The following is a 24,107-nucleotide window of genomic DNA, read 5'->3' as shown; positions in this document are numbered from 1 at the left end:
ATATGAAGGAAAAATTAGCATTTACAATATACAAAAAGCATTTCTATTATCACATAAGTATGATATGCTATATAAACGAATATGAAAAATACAGTAAACATTTAATTAGAAATATATATTTTTTAGTGTTAGGAACTAGGATGCGGGGGAGCATAAATATGAAGGTCATATATATATTTAAAACTACAAATGAGGTATTGTGTTGTCATGTTGTTGAAATTTCCTATAGCAAACAGATACTCAGAAGTATAAATTGGGATTAAGGCCTGGATCTTCTCTGCTCTGCGACCTCCTGCTAGTGATTAACTGTTGTTGAAACTGATGAATGCGTGGGTGAAGGTGAAGAATGGGTGTTAATTAGACTGCCTTGAAGTGGAACAGCTCCACAAAAGGCTAATCTTGGAAATGTGGAGATTCTTTTTATTACCTTAACACCTAGTTTGCAAAGCCCAATGAAGGAAAGAGCAAAAAGCTAACTTTTATTGGGTGTCTATTCTGGGCTGGGCTAGACTTTCTCATTTCTTTTTCACAACTATTCTGTGAATTAGGCACTTTTCAAAAGATAAAGTAGGCTCAGAAATTTGGACATAGATAATAAAGGACAGATGCAGGGTTTGAAGTCAGGATCCAGGGTCTATGATCTGCATATGTATCTCATGAGGGCTGGTGGGTCTGCTATAGCATGAGTCATATATGAAATATATTTTAGGTAGGTGTGCAAAGCTGTATCTTACATAATCCTTTTTGGCCATTATTGTCTCCTCTCTCTCACTTTTTCTCATCTCTCTTCATTTGTTTTCTGTTAATTCTTTGGCTATTCCCATTCTTCTTTCCCTGTGCAGCTGAGATGTCAAATGCTGGTCTGACTCCCAGATCCTTGTGGAATCTTTTTGGCTAAAGATCCTGGCCTTGTAATATCTGGAAGTTTAGGTGAAGGGTCAGTTTGGTCCCAGGTCTGAATGATGCTCAAGAGAGTTCAGTAAGACGCATGGTATTTTTATCTTTTGTTTAAGTTAGACCTGGGTGGCACTAGAATAGAATTGTAGGCTCTTTGGGGGCTCAGAACATGATAACTCAAAATTTGGTGCCTTGGAAACTGAGATCACAGTGGGAGTAGGAAGGTCACTTGCTGATTGTATTAGTCAGGCTTCCCTAAAAGAATAGGAGTATATATGATCATAAGAGGGGATTTATTTAATTGGATTATATGATCAGAGACTGATCATATAATCCAACTATAATGGCTGTCCATATGTAGAGCTGGGGAAATCTGTAAAGTTTATTCGAAGAAACTGAAAGCCTCAGGAAAATGAGAAAGAATGAAAAAGAAAAATTAATGATGCAGCCCAGTCCAAAGCTGAACCACTCCCATTCCCTGAGAGTTGCCGGTACAAGTCAATGTTCAGAAGTTGAAGAATCTAGAGTCTGATGTCGAAAGACAAAGGGTAGCAACAACAGACAATGTACCCCTTGAGAAGGGTTGAGCAAATGTGAATGAGTGAACTTCCCTTCTTTCATCTTATGTTCAATCCAGGCTCCCAGACTGTTGGATGCTGCTGCTCACATTCTGGGTGGGTCTTCCTCACTCAGTTTGCTGACTCATATGCTAAATATCTCTGGAAACACCCTTACAGACACACCTGGAAATGTTCTTTACCAAATTTCTAGGTATCTCCTAATTCAGGCAATATTAACTATCATGCTAACTTTCTCCTGCCTTCTTCCTCTAAGAGCTGATTATAAAAGGATTCTCTGACCCATCTTCCCTGAAATTAGGTCAGAAAACACTCATGGGACAGGTGTCCTGCCTTATACCTAAAGGGAAAAAATATCAGACAAAAAGGCCAAGAAAAATCTGAACATACAAGCATTGCTGAGTACCCCCACCTCCAGTTGATTGCCTTTAGATTAGATTCTTTGTTTCTAACATATTTCAGCATGACTGTCCATAAAAAGACACAGACTTCCCCAGGTCTTTATTTAAGAAGGCTCCTGTGTTAATAAATCTTTTATTAAAGAAATTTGTATATTTTCCCCTTGTAAATCTGTCTCCTGTTATAGGGGAGTCAGCTATGAACCTTAATGATGAATGAGAAGAGGAATCTTCTCACCCCTTTGACTTAGAGGTTAGTTTAGGCTTAATCCTCAATAGTTACTATCATGAATTCCTGAGACTCTATATTTCTGAATTGTTGATGGGACTGAATAAAACAGACCATTCTCAATGGTTTATTCTAGGGCTTCCTCTTCCCTGTGATTTGGTGTATTCAAACTGCTTTAATCACTAAGGCCAGGCTCAAGGGAAAACTTTTTGACAGTGGTTCCATGAACTGGACACTAAGTATTGAATAATTAAAACAAAAGTTATAGTTTGGCTGGATGTGAACTAGAGAAAGTACTAAATATGAGAAATTCTATGAAATAGCAGTGATTAAAGATGTTGAAAGGATTCCCAAGGTGGATTCAGTAATGGAAGCAGTCTTGTGGGAATCTGGGACAGCTGTATGGACATGTGATAATCACAAGCCATGGTTTCAAAACTGAGCATGGTGTGAGCATTGGTTAATCTGGGTAAAGGTAAGAAAAGTGGAAAATACAGTTTTGTAACTAGTCTGAAGCTTAGTGCATTACTTGGGGCTCTCCCCACCTCCACCTCTTTTAATGTTTGACTTATTTCCTCTTTTTTTTTTCTATATCAATTTTGTTTAATCTTTATGTCAACCTGAGAAATTTCATGGTTGGTTGTCCATTTTGTAGATAACACTCAGAGAAATTTATCAAATTACCCAGAGTTGCACAGCTAATGTGTTAAGAAGCAGGATTAAACCTAAGTTTTCTTCGAAGTCTCTACTTTTTTCTCTGCTGCCTGTCAAACAGCCTGAAGAGTGCTCCAATCTCCAGATCTCTGTGGTGCTTACAGTATTCCGTAGTACTGCAATTGATCACCTGTGAGCATTTTCTTGCTGTCATATATAACAAGTCCTTTTCTGTGTAAATAATATTCATATAAGTAAGAGAAGAATATGTTTTATTATTTCTTTTGGACTACCTGGAATTCCTTGGGTATCATCCATTGTCACTAAAAAACACTTGAGTATTATCCACTCTTAGAGGGATTCTTCCTATTCATTAAAATCATTTGCCTTCATCTATTTCTTTCATAACTCTCTGTGGCTATAGTGGAGGTCTCTACCTTCTCAGAGTTCTTGACACACACACAAATCAGGACCAATTCTCTATAGTCAGTGCTGAACAAAGTCCTTTCAATAGAGCAGAATCTCAAGAGAGGTTTGGTGACATTGATACCAGTCTTGAAAATCAGGAATCAGGATCGGGTCTTTGTTGCTCCCACTACCTTAGAAGATTAACTACCCAAGGAAAGCCAAGGCAAGAGTAGAAAGAAAATTTATTTTAAAAACAGAAGAGATAGATAGATAGAGATAGAGATATGAGAGGGGGGGGGAACTGCTGCCAGGGACCCAGAGTTGGTGTCCCTGGGGGACTTGCATTTACTTTCTTCCCTGCAGAAATGCCCAAAAGGCAGGAAAGAATGGTGGTGGTGGGGAATCACTTGTGTTGGAAATTATGATCCTTCCTCTCCCCGAGAGAGGTGTTAGTAATCTTAGCAACCTGTTGATGGGGAAGTGCTATCTACCCATTTCCTTTTCTTGGATAATCTGCTTCCTGTCCTTTACCCCAGTCTCAATATTATTACTGGTGATACTTCATCCAATTAGAGCCCAAAAGATAAAAATCTGATAAAAAGCAAGATCATCCATAACTAAGGAACTCAGAAAGATGAAAGTTGGCTAGAAATGGTTGGGAGTGATCTGGGCCCTGTTTTTTGTTTTGTTTTGTTTTATTGATTTTATTTTTTTTAAAATACATGACAGCAGAATGCATTACAATTCTTATTACACATATAGAGCATAATTTTTCCTATCTTTGTATATAAAGTATGTTCACACCAATTCATGCCTTTCTATATGTACTTTTTTTGCATTACAATTCTTATTACACATATATACCACCATTTTTCATATCTCTGTTTATATATAAAGTATGTTGACACCCAATTTGAGTCTTCATACATGTACTTTGAATAATGATATCCATCACATTCTACTGCAAGGCCCTGTTGATGAGAAAATTTTTGTCTCTTGTTCCACAGTGGCAGAATATGTGTTTATTTTATAATTTGCTCCTTTAGTCCCATAATCATTTTCCTTTCAGATGTATTGAAATAAACGACTGCAAAACTGTGTCAACGTAATTGTTGAATTCTTTTTTTCACCTATCCTTTTCTTTCATTGGTGCATTGTAATTATACATCATAGTGAGATTCATCGATTTGCTCTATATTCAGAGTTTACCTGAAACAATAATTATGACAATAATAATGTTTGTGATTCATTAGATACACAAATGTTCTAGGTATTGTGTTAGGTTCTGGTATACATTAGCTCTGAAGTTTAAAGCTCATTAAAAAATGACTTTTTGTAGCTACATAGCGTCAACTTATATCTTTTACTTTATATCCTGAAGCAGATAATGCCATTTCCAGAGACACTAATAACATTATTGCCAGGCTTCCCCAGAATTGTGCTTGGGTAGGATGGTTACTGACGTTGAAGATGTGACCCTTAAGTGGGGAAATACAAGCCATACTCTGTTCAGGAGTCTATTTGCACTGAAAAGTATTACTAGAAGTCTTGGCAGGGTCTGGCCCAGATGATTCACAGATCATCTGTTATATTGATGCATTTCTGAGCAGGCATTTTTGATGTGGGGAATATAATATAATCAAGAACTTTAAAAATAGACAAACTAATAATAGACTTTTTTTCTCCCAATAAGGGAATCTATATCCCTTTCAGGTGTTACATCAACAAAGGAACAGATATAGTAAGCAAAGTTCCAGCTGAATGTTGGCCACAACTCAGTTTTTTGTGTAGCACACCTCATGAACAACGGTTCCTGGCACTCTGGACACAAGGCACAAGGCTTATAAAATAAAGGTGAAATAAGATGAAATACACTTTCATCTTAAGAGTCTCTCTATTGGTTGTTGCAACTTATAAGTAGAAGTAAAAAGTTCTCTCTTTCTAATGTGAAACCATAAGTAGAGCAACAACTACAACAAATCTATGTCCAATTTTGATAGGAAACCAGAGACTTTTGCACTGCAGAGCAAAATTTATTGTGAATACTAAGGTTTGGCCAGATGATCTGTGGGTTTTCAAAAAGTGAAAGTGAAGCCCTGGGGAAAGTGAATGGCAGATGCATGTATTGGAGGACAGTAGGGGAGGGAAAAGGAAAGGTGGTGATCTCTGGTCTGAGAAGTGTGTTAAGAAATCTTGAAAAGTGACTGAATATGAGGTCATGAGAAATGAAAAGGTCTTAACATATTAATGTGAAATCTATACTCAATCAGAAAACAAAGTAAACAGAATTAGTTACCTTCACATATTCTCTTGTTTCATGATGCTTACAAAATAGTGTTGTTAATCTACTTAGTGGATTGTCAGGCAGAGGCTGCAGCTAGGACTCCCAAGCTCTGTAAAAGTCTATTTCTTTAGCTTAAAGTGTAGAGAAATGCAACATTAAATATGTTTTTGAAAAAAAAGGTGAGGGATGGGGAGGGGATTTACCTATAATCTTATAACTCCAATATTTTCTTTATTAGCTTTCCCCCAATACAAAATATATTCAGTTGCAATTATGTACTGCAATTTTGTGCTCTACATTTTTGTTTGTTTTTCTCACGTGTCTTTTATATTTTCAATAGTTTCTGTAAATATTACTTATAACAACTGCAAAATATTCCTTTGAGTGACTATACTACATACTTTAGTTAACTATACTTTAGTTAACTATTTTCCTATTGTTGGATATTTATTCCTTTACCATTTATTTATTTATTTATACATATCAGATTGAACCCAGGGGTGCTCAACCACTGAGCTACATCCCCAGGTTTTTAAAAAATTTTTATTTTGAGACAAGTTCTCGCTAAATTGCTTAGGGCCTCACCAAGTTGCTGAGGCTGGCTTTGAACTTGTGATCCTCCTGTCTCACTCAGTCTCCTGAATCACTAGGAATACAAGCATGCACCACCATGCCCAGCTGGAGTTTTTATCTTTTAATAAAGGAAATAAGACTATCTATATATATCATTATCTACACTTGGTCTTTGGAAATCATTCTATTTTATTTAAAAAATACTTTCCCCCTGCCTTTCAATTAATGGCACATGCTTTTGTCTTGTATGCTACAATTTGTAAGATGAACATAATTACTAAAATTCTATTGGTAATTAAATTTTAAGGGAGAGGTTCTCAATTCTTAGTGGCTACTGGAATCTCTTATGGTGCTTGTTAAAATGTATATTTCTAGTCTCTATTTTCAGATGTTCTGATTAACTTGACCTGGGGCATAGACCTAGGCGTTCTCATGTAGGAGTTTATAGAGCACATGGAGATAAACACGTTTCAGAAAAATTTAGGGATATCTTTTAGCAAAATTGCTAATTTCTGTCTTCCATCTGAGAGCTATGAGCTCTCTTCATTCTTTCAGCCTTGACTTCCTCTCTGCTGCCTGGTGAGCTTGGACATAAAGCCAAACTAGACTTTAATCTTTATAGAAACAAGACTCACACAACTGCACACGTTGCCTCCAAAGGTTTACCTGAATGCAAATAAAGACAGAAAGGATGGGGGGGGGGCTGCCATCTATGTGTGTGGGATGGCAAGGAGTGTGGGGAAGATGATATAAGCAGGACTCAGGGTCCATACCAGTATTATTTCCTAGCCATGAAGTTATATGATAAGAAAACAGCAAACCTATTTGATTTCTAAAGAAATCTAAAAAGTAGCTTCAATAAAAACAGTGTTTAAACATCTAGTCAGATTTATAATTTGATGAAACTAATGGTTTAAACTCTCATTCAGCATTTTAAAAAATCAGTATTTCTACTTTATCAGAATAAAATATCTGTATGTTTATCACACTTCCCCCAAAGGCATCAGAGAATAAATGTGTGATTAGAATCCAGTATGTTTGTATATGGTGTTCTCCTATTTTAGAGTGTCCATCATGAAACTCAAAGCATTTGTCAAACTGTTCTTTTCCTTTATTTCTCAAAATAAGCAATGAGTGGGCAGATATCATCCCATTTTATAATCACAGAAAGAGAAGCACTGAAAAGTGGAGTTCTTTGCTTATAGTCCCACTTTAGCTAATTGAACTCTTTTATGGAATTGTTGAGGGGTTGGTGTCAAGCTTTTTCAGCCTTTTAAGTGTTACAGCAGACTTAGCACTGCTGAAAGATAATTTTTATGTCTCTATCATAATTCTGCATGTTTTGGGAGAGAAATTCAAACCTTTTTTTTTTTTTTTTGATATTTTGCAAATATCATAGAGGTATTTACAGAAAATGGGGCAGAAGAGATAGTGACTTTCTCTGGAACAAAGGACAAGCATACTTTCTGTCCAATATAAAATATTCCAGTTCCCTAAGTTCAGGGTCCCTTTCCTCCATTGCACATGCAGCATCTTTCTGGGCCCATCTGTATTGTCTCTGTGGGACTTGAGGACAAGGGAGAACTGACAAAAAGTATGCTATTCATGCTGCTTGCTGTGCCGTCAGTTATAAAGTCCCTTGTCTTTGACCCAAGAGTCTCATATCATCAGCCAGTGTTCATGAAAATGCACCATGCTAAATTGCTAGTTCACCAACAAGGTAAAACATCATAGTCTTTTTAGTTCTTGACAACCAATATGACTCAGTATACTCTGGGTCTTCTGACTGTAAATTTATGGTACTTGGCCTATAAAGTGCAGCCAAAGAAGAAATAAGAGAAGCCACATATTTTCTGGGAGAAAAAGACACCTTCTTGAGTTACCTGCTAATGAATATGGTTAATCTGCTTTGTATTTGAAACTGTAAATTTGGAATAATAAACTTGTGTGAATAACAAATGTCTTATTACTTTATTTTCTGCAAGTCACTGAGGTGGTGATTCTCTGACTTTGTCTTCACTGTTTTCCTTACAGAGATTTCAATTTTCTCAGGAAGTGAGGGCAGAGCCAGTGTGGTCCATTATGGTCCTTTCTGGTGTGCCTTTGTCTAAGACAGTGTGGTCCCCTTGAAGTAGCCAACCCTGATGCTTCCATGATAATCTTGGTCATGGACTTTTTAACTGAGGAGCTACCCCAGGGAGATACCCTCTGTTTTCAGATTAGGGGGAGCCCTCTTTCACTGCAAGGCTTATTTCTTCCTCATCATCCCTGTAGCACAATATTTTCAAGGGGCTCACAATCTTTTGAAAAAAAAAAAAAGTCAGGAAGGAATACCCTGGAGCAGAGGAGTTTAAAGCATTTGGATTTTTTTTTTTCTGGAAAGGAGCTGAAAAGGGAAAATAATTTGGGAGGAAAGCACAATTTAACATTTAAATAAATTATTTTATTATGCTGATTTTTATATCTCATCCATCTTTATGCTGAAAAGGGAAAATAATTTGGGAGGAAAGCACAATTTAACATTTAAATAAATTATTTTATTATGCTGATTTTTATATCTCATCCATCTTTATGTTCTCTTTGGATCCTGTTCCCTAATAGAAATGAGTGACCAATTTTAGAGTGCTACATGGACCATTTTAAGGATACCAGTTCCAAGAGAGTAGTTTAGTGTGGAGTTAAAGGAAAAAAGTAGCGCACAGAGAATGAGCAAAACAAATAGGAAATATTTAGGGCTCTGACCTTCTTTGTTCTACTCAGCTAGTAACCTATTCCCTATGTCAGACTCCCAAGGTAAAAGCAACCAACAAAATGCCTGCTTAACCAACACTTTTCCATTCAAAGACTATGTAAATGACAATAAAACTCTGGCAGTATGTGCAGATTCTCTTGCATACTAGATTCAGAAAAGAAAATATGGTCTGTCTTGACTCTCACTGCTGTCAAGTGTTTAAATTGTCCTTCCAGCATATATTTAAAACACATTGTCATTGCAATGTTACCAAACAGTGAGCAAGTCAATGTATTTGAGACCACACAATGATTGACATTTTATAAGTCAAACAGAGAGACATGGAACCTCATTCTGTGACTGCTGTTTCCAGCTCTGAGGACTGCCGATACAGTTTTTGACAGTGTAGAGAGATGTGTAATGTTGGTTCACAACCACAAGCTGTGGAGTCACAAGGTAGCCTCAGCTCCTTGGTTGCTTGGCACACATTTCCTTGAATGGGAGAGATCTGAGGCTAAGGACAAGTGAAATCATTAGCACATTTTCAAGTAGTTGTTCTATTTTGTGTGAATGTTGGTGTGTTTTCTGATTTTATTATTTTCTGCTCTTCACTTTATTTGGTGAGTGTATCTTGGTAACATGTTATTGCAAAGTTCCAAAGCAATCCAATGGGGAGACACAGATTTTTGGGGTCACTTGGTCATACACGAGTGACCAAGGTCTTTGCCCTCAATGCAAATCATCTACCAAGTTTTTTACATATCTTCAGAAGAATTTTAATAAGACTCAACATAGAAAATTAAACTTTTCCCCCAAATGAAAGGACGGACTAACCCTCCTTTGTTAGGATGAAGTTCTATCTGAGCAGCTGCCCTAACCACACCTCAACTGAGTTAGGGTGAAAAATTTATTTTCACCCTTAGATCATGAGCCATTGCAGAAGGCAGAACTTTTAACTTCTAAGAGTATATAGCTTAGTGCCTGGTACAAAGTAGATGCTAGATAAATTTTTATTAAATGAGCAAATGAATGAATTCCAATAATTGAATAAAAGTGCATATGTATGTGTGTATATATATGCATACATATATGCATATATATATTTTTTTTTCTTCAGATTTTCTGGGTCTTGTTTTCTGAGGTTAGTCTTTCTATTGACTTTTCCCCCCCAGCTCTTATGACTACATTTCATTTTATTACATATTTTATTTATTTATTTTTCTAATTAAGCTTTCCATGGTTCACAAATCCTCAGAAAACAGCAAGGTCATCTACTGAAGGGTGTTTCTTGACACTCATTCTTTTAATAAGCATCTCTGGCAATGATTTTAACTTCCCCAAAGGGATGGTACATATCTCTTATATTGTTTATATGGAGAAAGAAGAGAACAACATGATCAATGAAATTAAAGCTTTTGCATAATTAGGGAAAAAATACCCTTTGCCTGGCACAACTTCAATCTTCTTTTTCACCAGCTGCTAAGTCATTTTCATATCCCTAGCTGCTTTCTCCAAGCACAAACACACCTGTTCTCCCAGCTCAGTACCCATTTTATGCTGGCTCCTTGTGAGCAGGAGATGTGAGTGTGTTTTGACTTGCATCAGGGAGCTGAATAACCATCTCTTTATTCTGAGATGACAGTAGTCCTCTATGGCAGATGTAGGCAGTTGAATACTGGTCAACCTCAGAGTTTTTCTCCTGAGACTTTGAGGAGTTCAGTTCACTTAGCAAACCATGTGTAGGATAATTACAAGTTTGAATTTCTTTCTCTGCTCAATTTGTTGCTGCATTTATCAGTGGAAGCTCCTCTGGCCTGGTTGTACTTTATGCAATGGCCAGACATTAGTGTCTTGTGTCCAGTCTATAAACAATTAATCTTGTGCTTCCAAGTTCACTGGAGATGCAGTCACCAACAAATTGGGTGCCTGGCAGCCAACATGGCGCTTCTTGCCCTGGCATTCAAAGAAGAAACTTGATATAATGCATAAAGGCTACACTGTTAATGTGTAAATGGGAACAAAGCAAAAGCCATTGTCAGATTTTAAGATTAAGCGAAGTCAACATTAAAGCACTTGGTGTGCTGATTGGCAGTATTTGGCAAATGTAGGGTCTACTCCCATCTTTGCTATACTTTTATACTTCCATCAGGTACAGATCAATTATATGGAGTTCAGTGGCTTTTGCATGCAACATCCTTAATACTTTTTACCACAGAATGCTCAGGAGCCACCAACTCATTTTTATGGAAATTGCTTATAGGTCCCCAACCCCAGCTGATTTATAATAGTTTCCAAAATAATGGTGTCATTCTGAAGATTTCTTTTCATTGTTCCACTCTATATTTCTCCCATCTGGTTAGTTCACCACTCATCTTAATTAGTAAAATGCCATCCTGTCTGGTTCTCCCTTGCCAGCAAGTCATTCAGTTCCCAAATTGCTTCTTCACCTCTATCATATAGTTTAGTATTTTACAACAGGAAAACTGTAACATAGCACATTCTTCCCTTAACAGGGAAAAGTGAAATCCTCTACAGCAATGCTAATTAAGCAGAGTTTAACATTAGCTTTAATTTAAATCACCTCTCCTGAGACTTCCTAGCATATACCCAGGGTGTCATAAAATATGAAGCCACACTCCCTCTCAATTAGCATCCATTTATTTGGGAACAACACCAAGCAGCAATAAACAGGCACAACCTGTTCTTTTCCCTCATATTCTGCCCAGCAGCAGCCTGCTCATTGGATGCTTGCTTCAGAAGCAGCATCCTTTTCTACACGACTGGGTTAAACCAAATTGGAGCCAAGTAAAGTATCTTCCGAGGCATTTTCCTCTCCAAACTTACATGTATTCTTTATTGTTGAGCTGTATCATTGCAGTGGGTTAACTATAGAAATAACCTGCACTAAAAGAGTAAATCACTCTCAGATTGGAATTGGTTTGGCTAGAGGTGATTGTAAGTAGAAAGTAAGCTGATGGTGAAGGATGCTGGGTATGAGATTGAGATTATATTAGGTCTGTGAATCAGATCTTTCTTTTTTTAAAAAAAAATTATCCTTGAAGTAATGTCTCCACCTGCCCCATCTAAAACCTCCAAACTCTTCTGTCTCCTGCTGGCCAGTGCACCCATTTTTGGCCTTCCTGATCTCCTTTTATCAATAGACTATAAATGACTGGTATATATCTGGTACTACTAGTTTTCTAGTTTTGTCTCTAGGGTTTATGTTTTGACATCCCAGATAAATATTTGTGTATGAGTAGCACTTACAATTTGTGTCCCATTTAAAAAAATTTTTAGTTGTAGATGGACACATACCTTTATTTATTTATTTATTTATTTATTGGTCCTGAGCCTCAAACCCAGTGCCTCACATATTGTAGGCAAGCATCCCACCTCTGAGCCCCAATCCCAGCCCCAATTTTTGTCCCATTTTTATTGCACAAACATCAAACATCACAAAGAACATTTATTTATTTTTAACTGACAGATAAAATTATATGTATTTATCATGTAAAACATGATATTTTGAAGAACATACACATTGTGGAATACTTAAACCTAGTTCATTAACAAATGTTTACTTTACATGGTTATTTTTGCAGTGAGAACACTCTAATTTTCAAGAGCACAGTGTATACATTATACTATATATTATAGTTCTTGAACTTATTCCTTGTATCTAACTGTAATTATATAGCCTTTGATCAGTATTTACTCCTTCTCCTCTCCCAACTACACCAGCCTCTGGTAACCTCCATCTATTTTCTACTTCCATGGGATCAATTTTAGATTCAACATGAAATGAGATAATTGGGGTATTAGTCTTTCTATACCTATCTTATTTTATTCAACATAATGACCTCCAGATTCATCAATATCATAAATGACAAGATTTCATTCTTTTGTGACTGGTGAATATTTCATTGTGAAATATGTCACATTTTCTTGATCTAAGCACAATTTGGTTGATTGCATATCTTGGCTATTGTGAATAATGCTTGTAATAAACACAGGAGTACTGAGGTCTCTTCAATATATTGACTTCATTTCCTTTGGATATACACCCAGAGATGGGATTGTTGGATCATATGGTAGTTCTATTTTTAATATTTTGAAGAACCTGCATGCTTTTTCTGTAATGGCTGTACTAATTTACATTCCCATCAGCAGTATTTAGGGGTTCCCTTTTCTCCACACCCTTGCCAATTCTGAAACAGAATGTTTTTTAATTAAATTAACTTAAAATCTATCTCCTCACCTATATGAAATCCTAGCACACTTGTAACTGCTTAATTCAACTGTGTCAGTTATTTCAATAGTTAAGACCTTGTGCATTTACAAATGCATACAGGGAAAAATTTATTTTAAATTGTTGTGATAAGGTAATCTTGGCAAATTCAGCCCAAACACAGAAGCCTTCTGTTTTTTGTTGTTATGTAGATCAGAGATAAAATTTTAATAAATAATAAATAAGAGAGGTGGGAAGAAGAAAAAACCCAAAGGAGATATCAATAATATTAAACCTCTTCTAGGTACCATCTGTTGCATAATCCATTAGCTGAAAAATTGCAGAGAGCCCTAATAATAGCATTTGAGATTTAAATAGCACCTTTCAAACAAAGAGCTCTGCTGTCACTAATCTCATCTGTCTTTACAACATCCTTTTAGGGTAAGTGACTGGGATAACTGTTATTATCTATACTTCACAAAGAGCAACACCTTGGCCCAGGGTTCAGTAATTTAAGCAAGGTCATACTCCTAGCCAGTATGGCTTAGGGACGTGCATTAAGTAATGTTAAGCATGGGACACTTTTGCAATAGCTATATTGTTCAGATCTAGGGGGAAATAGTCCTAGATATAATTTAATGACTTAAAAAGCATGGTCCCTGATCTTATGAGCAAAGATCAGATCATCTTGCTCAAGGGAATGATGATCACATATGTAATCTAAGTTCTTTGTAAATGCATTAAATTATCCTTTGCTTTGGTGAAAATACTTAAAGGTCTATCTCTAGCACATATATATCCTTTTGATGCAAATATTTGTTTATAATTGTCAGGGTCAATCACATATATGTGTGTGTATATGTAATGCATGTATGTATGTGTGCTCATGTGTGTGTGTGTGTATGTATACATTTAGGAGTGGAACTTTCTGATATTCTGGTTGAATCAGAGCTAAGCTACTATTATTGGAACAAATTTAGACAAAAGCAGAAGTTAAGTGTGGTTGGAGGCAAACATCCAACCTATATTTTGTGAGATTTTTGATGCACTTCAGCGAGTTTCCCTCAAGTCTGGAGCTGGGCATCATCTTCCACTGATGGAAAATATTCTCAGTGCAGGTCGAGGTAGATTTGGCTGTGGGCAAGACCATGGTACTTCACAAGAAAAACCACAGTGAGAACTGAGGCTCCTTTAATATTTAAGAAATGTTTAGTAGGTCAGAAAAGAAGGTCAAATGCATTTTTTTTTAAAAAAACAATTCTCTAGATTTCTCAGTTTTGCTCATTTTACAGCTCTGGAAGCAAGTATTTAATATACTTATTTAGTTCATTTAATCAGCAGATATTAATTAAGCTTCTACTATATGTGAGGTCTTTGTCTAAGTTCTAGGGACAGAGTACTTAACAAGACTTTCTGGTCCTTGGCAACAAAGGGGTAGCAAATACAGAAAATAAACATAGAAACAAAAGAAATAAGACTCTGTGAGTGTGTGTGTGTGTGTGTGTGTGTGTGTGTGTGTGTGTTACTGGGGTTTGAACCCAGGGCCTCACATGTGCTAGGCAAGTGCTGCTCTACCACTAGTTACATATATCCCCAGCCCTAGAGCTTTTTAAAAAAAGTGCCTGAAGGAAGTAGGAGGAAAAGGCATGGAAGGAGGGAGTGGGAAAGAGAGAAACAGACCCCCCCTTTGGATGAAGTGATCAAGGAAGTTTAAAAAATTATATATTTATTTATTTTTAGGTGTAGATGGACACAACACAATACCTTTATTTTTATGTGGTGCTGAGGATCGAACCCAGGCTCCGCCCATGCGAGGCTAGCGTTCTACCGCTGAACCACAATCCCAGCCCTCAAGGAAGATTTTTGAGAGAATAATCTTGAAGCTGAGGTCTAAAACCACTATTAATATGATATCTGTGTTATTTATGAGCTCCTTAATCTCTTCTGAGTCCCATATGCTGTAAAAGGATAGTATTTTATTACCAATTCCTTTGGAATAAAGCTTGCTATACAACACACATTTAAGTTCTTGTAAGCATCAGTCTCAGACTTTGGTAGCAGGATTTGTTCTTAACAATTGTTGAGGATCTCCCAAAATCTGTGATTATGTTGGTTCTATTAATATTTGCCATATTAGAAATTAGAGAAATATACACATATTTAACTTATTAGATTAGCTTAGCAATATAATTATATATCTTATAGATTCATATATAAATATACTTTTAAACAAAATAATTGGTGAGGAGAGTGGCATTGTTTTACATTTATTTTGGAAAATCTCTTTAATGTCTGGCTTTAATAGAAGACAGCTGGATTCGCATGTCTGCTCCTGCATTCAATCTGTTGTGAAATGTTGTTTTGGTTGAAGTGTATATTTTTAAAAATCCAGCTTCACACAGCTATGCAGTTGGAAAAGAGAGGACCTCATGTCCTTTTTGAGAACCCACTACCATAGAGTAGCTTTCAGCTCAGTATACATATACAGTAATTCCAGGAAAAATGAAAAATATTCACAGGAAGCTGGATATCTAGTGATCTTAACCATCTTCACATATGTTACTTTCAAGTGGTTTTCCTCTCTCATTGTTATGGGCATGCATTGGGTTAAATTCATATAGCAACAGAACTCAAATATGACTCCCAGCAGTTTATTCCTTTTTGTGCAACTTGCAAAGTGACTCTTATATCCTGAATGTAGAAAATGTAGCAGGTGGTAGAAATTTATACACTAAGTCTCATATTTTCACTTTATTTTCTACAACTGATTCCAGTGTACTCTTGAGACCTCATTCTCACTGATGGCAGAATGCACTGGCTTTGCCAATACCACATAGCTTCATTTCTACTGTTCAAAACAGTCTTTTTTCAGTAATGATTCAATTTTTCAGGGTCTCTTTCTGTCAGTAGACTGACGAGAAGCTTCTGGGCCCCTCTCTTGCCTAGGCCCCTTTTAAGGCTTGGAAGAATTCATAGCAATTTCTATGTTTATTTTGCATCCTTTTTCTTAAAGAGGACTGCTAAAACTGCAAGATTTAGGCATTACAAAACCTGGCTTTGACTCTCATTTCCCCTTCTCAATGCATTCCTTTCCCTCTCCTTCTCAAGATGGCATCTACTTGAGAGGAGAGGTTAGGTATCCTTTTGGCAATTGTAGAGGGATGTTGCTTTGTACTGAACTCTAGGTTCTTGCTGAATGAGCTAAAGAAGTGTCCTTGGCCCTGTGAACTCTTGTGGATCACTGTTCTTTGCTGACTTGACCCTCAACTTGATAGTTGCAGTGAGACAAATCTGAGTTCGGACTGTGGTCCCTGGCTTAGGAATTTCTTTGTGGTCCTTTGCTGAGGAAATCACCATACCCACACTATTGATGAATCTTTCAGATCGAGAGAGCTAATATTCTGAACTATTTTCTGTGACCACTCTAGTCCCATGCTTCTTAGGGAACAGGATGCTTTCCTGGACCTATATGGTCATGATCCTCATTGGTTATTTCTTCTTTAACGCTCAGGTGCCATGTTGGATGATGCTCCATGACACTGTGGAGGTTCTGAGAGATTTGCAGACTGACCAGAAGACAACCTCCTGATTTGGGATCCTATTTTCCTCATTCAGTGTGGGTGTTGCTACAACAAAGCACATTGAAATTTAATCCTAAGAGGGTAAGAGAGAAGTGAGTACATTTTTCTGATTTTTTGCCTTTCATTCTTTTTCTCTCTTTATTGTCTTGACTACTTTTTGCATATAGAGTTCAATAGTGTTAAGTATATTCACACTGTTGTGAAAGTGGTTTCCAGAACTTTCTCATCTATAGTCTTCCATTTGGTTTTTTCATGTTTGGTGTTCATCCTTTCAACTATATTGTTCTCTATTGCTAGAATGCTATTTATAAAATATGATTTTCATAATTACTAATTGTTTAGAACTTTTCATTCTCCTTGCCTATAATATAAAGTCCAGATTCCTAGTGGAAGTATATAAGGTTGCTTATCACTCAAACTTTGACAACTGATTTGTGTCTCCACCATGCCCAGAGTACCATTTTCCCCCCTTATAACACTTAATTCCTTCTCCTCTCATAGTAAACCCCTTGAGAGAAGGGCCCTATGTTATAGGTTGAGCATCTGAAAATCTGAAATCTGAAATTTTCCAAAATCTGAAAATTTTTGAGTACCCACATAACTCTCAGAAAGTTTCAGATTTGGGGGAATTTTTGGACTTCAGATTTTCAGATTGGGGGGAAGCTCAGCCAATAAAGTCTATGCAAATATTCCAAAATCTGAAAAACTCAGATCTGAAAAACTCTGTCATAAGCATTTCTGATAATCAGTAACCAAACTGTACTCATCTTTGCATCTTTATATTTTATATAGTTTCTGTATAAGATAGGTACTTAATAAATATTTGCTAAGGTAAATAAATACTCCTAATTATTGATTTAATTATTTTGAATTTTATTACATTATCTTTCCCTTAAACTGGAATACATATGTATATAACTAAGTTGGCTTTTCCTAAAGTGTGTGTGTACATGTAGTGTGTGTGTGTATATATATATATATATATATGTAGATAATTAAATATTTAGTATGTATCATATTAAAATATTAGTGTAGAGATACGTAACAGTTTGAGAAAGTTCTCCCATCCTTAAAATCAACTTTAAAAACTAGTAAAATCTATGACTAAAAAGAAATTATGTAGTTTGAACCCCAAAGAGATTTACAGTCTGCTAACAATTCCATAGCAGAGTTGTATGATCCAGGGGTTTAATCTTACAGGGATTTTTAATCTTCTTAGTATTTAAGGGACATTCTCCCTCAATTTACTATGACTGAACAAAATATGGCAGACTCAAACAACACATTGTGTACTACGTTTTTGAAGTGATTTCTTTGCTGAGTTAAGTATCTGTTTTGAACCTTAGTTCAATCCACTATTGTGACTGACTGTCAGGAAGCATCACAATTGCTGAGGTACAGAAAACCCATGTGGCTACACTCCATGTGTTCTTTCCCACAGTGTTCCCAAGCCTCAGTGTTTCTCAAAGTATCTACCTAACAGAGAAATGTGTCTCATCTCTTCCCTGTGGCTGCAGCAAGTGCTGCACAATCTCATTCTTCTGTTCTCTGCCCTGAATTTGGGACCTTGACAGCTGGCTCCTGATGGGCCTAGGAATCATTTGTAGATGTTTATGTACCTTAAGACTCAATTTGAAGACTGACAGGCTTCTCTCTTTGTTAGCCAGGGCTAGATATTTCTCATATTTGCTTTCTTTCCTGTATTCTTCCTGTTCAGTCACATGCTTTTCAGAATCACCGTTTATTTTGGTTAAGCCTCCCCCCCTCCCCCGCAGCTTCCTCTTGTAAATTAAGAATCTAAAGATTGAAGATCCTTAGAACTTGAGTCTTGGCCTTAGACTTGGAGAACCTGGGAATCTGTGCAGGCTCTGATTCTAATTGAGTAAATTTGCATAAGTCACATGACAGGAGTCTCTGTTTCTTCATCTATCATATGGGTTTATTATTACCTGATACATGAATTCATTAACATTTCAATGAGATTATTTGTGAGTGAATGTTTTGAAAGGTTTAAAGTGTCATACAATGTTGACTCGGTATAATAATGATGTATTTTAAAATCCATGTTGATTAAATTTCTATGGACGCTGTGTGGATGTATTTCTGCTTTATTATAGTGACCAGTCATTTCAGCTAATTTGGTCAAACATCTGGTCAAATCCATTGTTTTCACTGAACTGATTAATAAGCCTGTAGAGAGAAAGTCCAAAATAGCCTGGAAATTTAACTTTGCTGTTTAATAAAGAAGCTTCCTGTTTGTCTTGTTAATGGCACCTGGATGACTCACTTCTGAGCCAGATGTTGTACTTCATCATTTCATAATGTGTCATTTCTGCACACTGGCTTTCTTTTCATAGTTTCAGAAGCAAAGTCTATTTCGTCCCATCACCAGGATATTGTTGATGACAGCTGCAACACCTGAATGGGTAGCTTTAGCTTTCACATGGGCATAGAGATAGAAAATTTTCTCAGCATCAAGCCAGCAGGGAATGAAGCATATGGCGGGAAGAGGAAGAAGTGAAGACTAGTTTCTATAACAAACCCTCTGAGTTTTGACAAGGCTCTTTGATATACTGTCAAACTACCCCAGGGCTGAGAGGCAGGTAACTCTTCTCTATCTCTAGTCTGAGCACTAAGATTTGCCTGAGGAAAGAACTTTCTTACCTTGTTAGGAAAAAAAAAAAAAAAAAAAAGAACCTGTTGTGAGTTCTTTCTTATTAGACATGATAAGGAATAATTTGTATTTCTCCATTCTCATCAGATTTACCTGAAGAGATGTTTAGACCCCCACCCATTCCTAGGATATTTTAATTCAGTAGGTAAGGAATGAAATCCAGACATCTATTTCTTAATATATTAAGAAATAGTTCTTTTGATATTTCTGATGTGCATAATGTGTTAGAGAATTGAATTATGTAATGAATGATTGTTCTAGAAGATGTACTTAAAGACTTCCCCTAATGCTGAGTTTATATGAGACAATATGAAGATAGGTCTTCACTGGCAGGACCAGTATCTGAAATACACACAGGGGCTAATAGGCAAGGTAGAATGTGTGATGCGACTTGTGGGATATAGTAGGTAGTGGTGGGGATTGTGGCTCTTGAAAGGCACTTAATTTAACAGCAGTATCTGTGGACTAATCTGGCCTTTGGTAGGAGTATAAAAAGTCTTTCAGGGAGGTTGGTCAGGGCTAGAGGAAGGGGGGATTTTTCTTATGCTTAAGTTTTCTTCAGCTTCTCCAGTGTGAAATACACAGTGCTATTTTCTTTTAAGGTTTATAAAACAATGTTAAAACATTAAATGTAAGAAATGTGTCTCGTAAAGAGACACATTTTCACAAAGAGGGAGAAGAGGAATATGATGAAAAGGGATCCATTTCCTTCTCTGGTTTTATCCCTCAGCTTATTCCATCTGACTACACATCTGGAGCACGTGTGAGTAGATAAGGCTAAGCAGGGAACAAGTAAATTTGACATTCAGTGTATCTTGATTTCTTCTCTTCTTGAATCCACTCCTAATCCTGTGGGACAGTGGTAAGAAAATGTTAATAAGGCAAGAAAAATATGAAAGGAAGATAAAGTACTTCAAGAAAATTTGAAGAACTATTTTAAAGTTAGAAGTATTTTAGGGGCATCTGCTGAAAATGTTGCCTAACTGTGGTTATTCCTTTTTTTTTTTTTTTTTTTTACTTTAGGGCAATGAAATTTTATGAGTCACTAAATACATATTTTGACATCTGGCTTCACTGTTTTTTTTTTTTCTTTCTTGAATTCTGTAAATTCTCATCATGAGAGTTTCCTCCTTGTCAGTCTTTTGATACTACATTTTCAATCATTTTCTGTGTGATTTGCAGATGGTGATACCTAATTGCCTCAGGCCTTAGGCCTGAATTTTCTAGCTAGAGTAAGGCATGAGGACAAAAAATAGGAATGTTAAATTTTGTGTGAAGTCAGGGTAAGTTTTGGCCTTCCTTCACTGTGTAATTTTTATCCTTTTGCCCATTTTATTTGTTAATGTAAATTCTTATATTTAGCATTATTTAGACATGATTTCTCACAGATTCAAAGATTCTCTTGACAAAATTTCATTCTGACACCTCTAGTTTTGGAACTCTGATCAATGTGAGATTCTGAGATGTTTTAATTTTGAATTTTTTGACTTTCTTTGTAGAGAAATTAATTTTACATTGACATAAGGTAATGACTGCTCTTTTATATGAGTAAATTTTTTTTAAAGAATTTAAACTGGTATTTATAATCATCAGAGAGAGTGTTGATTTCTAAAACCAATGAAGTATGTTTATGCTATATGATAGGGAGGAACTATGGATTAGCAATAGGGACTAGTAATTTTCATGGCTATGAAATGAAAATTGTGATTTTCCATTTTAGGTTGTTGGCTGGAAGGCAAGGAAAGGAATAGATCATACTTCTCTGTTTCTGATCATTACCTTGTGAGGAGGTTACCTTGGGATTCTGAGGTGAGTCTGCTGTCATGTGGTAGGAAATTTAAGATAATGTGAAGTTTCTGCTCTCTGTTAGCTATCTTAGTAGTGCAGAGAAAATGTAATCAGATTCCTGCTTATGTACTTACACTTTTAATAAATTATCTCAGGATCCCTCATGTACATTTTAACATCTGAAAGGTCAACATTGAACCCTATCTGGACATGTCCATTCCTTAACTGATATTGTCTACTCTTAGGTATTGCTACCAGAGTACTGTTTTGCTTGAGTTACTCTGCATGTACCAGGAATACTTCTTGGAGTACTTCTGGAGGCACAGGGGCTAGTTGCTGAAGAACATTTAGGACTGCAGCATTCTTAGGACTGTACTAAGAGGCTTGGAATGAGAGTAACCCTGAGTTACTGACATTTCCCAGTTACTGTGAACAAGGAGCTATTTATTTTAGAATCTTTGGAGTGGCTTTCACTTATGGAGTTGGTGAGGAAGATTTTTTTAGCCATGAAGAGGATACTGAGGCTCTGGAATTCTAGTGAGTTGTTGTGAGGAATATATTCAACCCATTTGCCTGAGTGTTAAAGAAGTTTTGTTTTCCTGACTTTCCTAAAGAGAACTGCTTCATTAGGTAGCCTATCTTTGGTCAGGTCTAGAAGTTAAGAAAACTGAGGCCCAAATTGGAGAGTAATGCTTAAGAAAATCAAAATAAGTTTTATTTTTGGTTTCATAGGCTGCTTCCATGGCACTCACTGATTTCCACTCTCACTAATATAACATTTATCAGTCCTACAAAATTTGATTAAAATATTAGAGTTGTTTTTTACTTTATTGCCTCTTGCATCTGTGCATCTTACCCTGACAGCCACATTACAATGAGCCCAGTATTTATTATTCATGAAGACAGCAGAGGCATTGCAATTATTAGTTCTTTTTTAAATTAAATAGACCTTATGATAACAGAAAGATTAATAGGAGCAGGGGCAGCAAGTGAAGAAATGGGAAGGCTAACTTGCAAATCTGATTTAAATGTCTGGTATATTGAAATTGAGGGGAAGATGTAAAATTAAGAAAGTTACAAGCAGGAAATGGCAAACACCAGCTGAGGCGATGGAGAGTGCCATATGTTATATGTTCTTCATGCTTTTTTTTCCTCCTGCTTTTTTCAAAAAAGACTATATATAAAATACACACATTATATATATACATGCATACATTACCCTGGCACATGTATCATTAAGGATCTCCTTGGAAAGACAAGTTGATATATTTATTTTTTGGAAACAAAAATTCAAAGTTATTTTCTGCAGCATCAGGTTTGCATTTATACCAGTAATCCCATGACTCTATTCATTGTTGAAGATTTAAAATTCTAGTCAGTTTCTTTTGGTTTTCCTGTTGGATTTTATCTGTCCAAGTTCTGAGCTCGGCTGTCTCTCTGTGTTTCTGTTGATGAGCATCCAAGGAATAGTTTTGAAGCCTGTTCCAATCTATTCTTCCCACAATATTTGTTTAACACGGGATAAACAATTGATCACAAAGAATAAACAATGATAAAATGTTCTTAATCTTATTATATTGGGGCTATGCAAATCTGGGCAGCATTTGTTACATGGAGGCAAATGTGAATTTCATGTGATTTTTATACTGTGGAATTAATTTTGAATGTCAAAATGACTTATCTCATTTATTATTCTCTGTTTAGATTTATTTTTAAAATTTGACATTTCCCCTGCAATTCGCTGTTCAAAACCTGTCTGCACATTTATATCCTTTCATCATATGCTGCTATAAACAATAATCAATAAAGCATCCAATAAAAAGTCTAACATTGCTAGTTGTTAAGAAAGTCAGCAGCTTTTGAAAAAGGAGCAGCTATTCATCCTATCAACTCATCTACATTTCTCTAGGTCTTAGATGTCTTTGACCTCTTTAATTTGCTTCCAGATGGCAGTAGCAACTGAATTTCCTCTACATGTTCTGTATTCATGATTCATAGGGAAAAAACCCCTCTTGATTAATAATTTATTATCATTTAGCATATTTGTAAAATTTATATCAAGAATTCTCTTCCTCCCAATTATAGCACAAATAGCAATGATGTCTTCTATTTTAGACAGGAGCTTGCCTTGTTCCATACTTAATTCTCTGCTATTTTGTAGCCTGAGAAACTGAGGGGCTATTCTCCTTGGTAGACAGTGCAAGTGGGCTTTACTTATCATCAAATATGTTATTCTAGATGTGACATTCTCTTCTAGAAGACTCATTTGAAGAAGGAAAAGTTTCCAAGTTAGTAAAAAATTGGCAGTGACATGGTATGTCAACTTATGTTAGAAATGAGATTGACCAAATTATGTTATGTGCAGGTGTAAATATGGCATAATGAATCCAACTATTAAGTATAATTATGATGCACCAATAAAAATAGACTTTAAACATTTTCTAGATGATGATGACTTTAAGCATAGTTACTTAGTCCAACATTTTAAAGGGAGCTTAGTGGTATAGAGACAAGCATTACAATAATTAATACTTCAAAATGCCAAAAGGTCTAGGATCTAGGGATTTTATATGAGATTGAGGATTAGAAAAAAGCTATGTCTACAATGACAGTGATAATTTTTGGATTATTTTATAAAACTCTGAGATACTGGATATTTTAGAAAAGTATCACCTCCTCCTGTTCCTCCTCATTCTGTTTTTTAAAATTAGTAAATGATGTGCCTATGTCTTGATGGTCTGTTGTTTTTTTTTTTTTTTTAAGAGAGAGTGAGAGAGAGGGGGATAGAGAGAGAGAGAATTTTTTTTAATATTTATTTATTTTTTCTTAGTTCTCGGCGGACACAACATCTTTGTTTGTATGTGGTGCTGAGGATCAAACCCGGGCCGCACGCACGCCAGGTGAGCGCGCTACCGCTTGAGCCACATCCCCAGCCCCGTCTATTGTGTTTTGTGATAGTGGTAGGTTAGAAAAATGGAAACTGGAAGAAGGGAAACAAAGTTTCCTCTTTTATATCATAAGTGAAACAGTAGTTATAAATATAAAATGCAATGTTAATTTGACTGAGAGATATATCAGACCTAG

At 36.1% G+C, this 24,107-nt stretch overlaps 1 protein-coding gene across 9 annotated transcripts in view; it reads left to right on the top strand.

Moving 5' to 3' along the window:
- The window catches only part of LOC144365550 (uncharacterized), a 195,485-nt gene that overhangs the window by 168,852 nt on the left and 2,526 nt on the right, over positions 1–24,107 (top strand). For 7 of the 9 annotated variants that reach the window (XR_013424099.1, XR_013424098.1, XR_013424097.1 and 4 more), the window contains 3 exons: positions 16,492–16,653; positions 20,956–21,044; positions 23,854–23,923. Coding sequence is in view for 3 of the 9 variants with exons in the window: in XM_078017482.1 (XP_077873608.1) it covers positions 16,492–16,569 (78 nt within the window). In the remaining 6 variants the exon portion in view is untranslated. Of the gene's footprint in view, positions 1–16,491; positions 16,654–19,322; positions 19,381–19,965; positions 19,999–20,955; positions 21,045–23,853; positions 23,924–24,107 lie in introns of all 9 variants that reach the window. The other 2 variants (XM_078017484.1, XM_078017483.1) reach the window with 2 other exon arrangements.

The sequence above is a fragment of the Ictidomys tridecemlineatus genome, chromosome 7 (genome assembly GCF_052094955.1).
Source record: "Ictidomys tridecemlineatus isolate mIctTri1 chromosome 7, mIctTri1.hap1, whole genome shotgun sequence".
NCBI classification, from domain to species: Eukaryota; Metazoa; Chordata; class Mammalia; order Rodentia; family Sciuridae; genus Ictidomys; species Ictidomys tridecemlineatus.
Note: the sequence above shows the minus strand (reverse complement) of the source record. Positions and strands in the feature narration are given on the sequence as shown.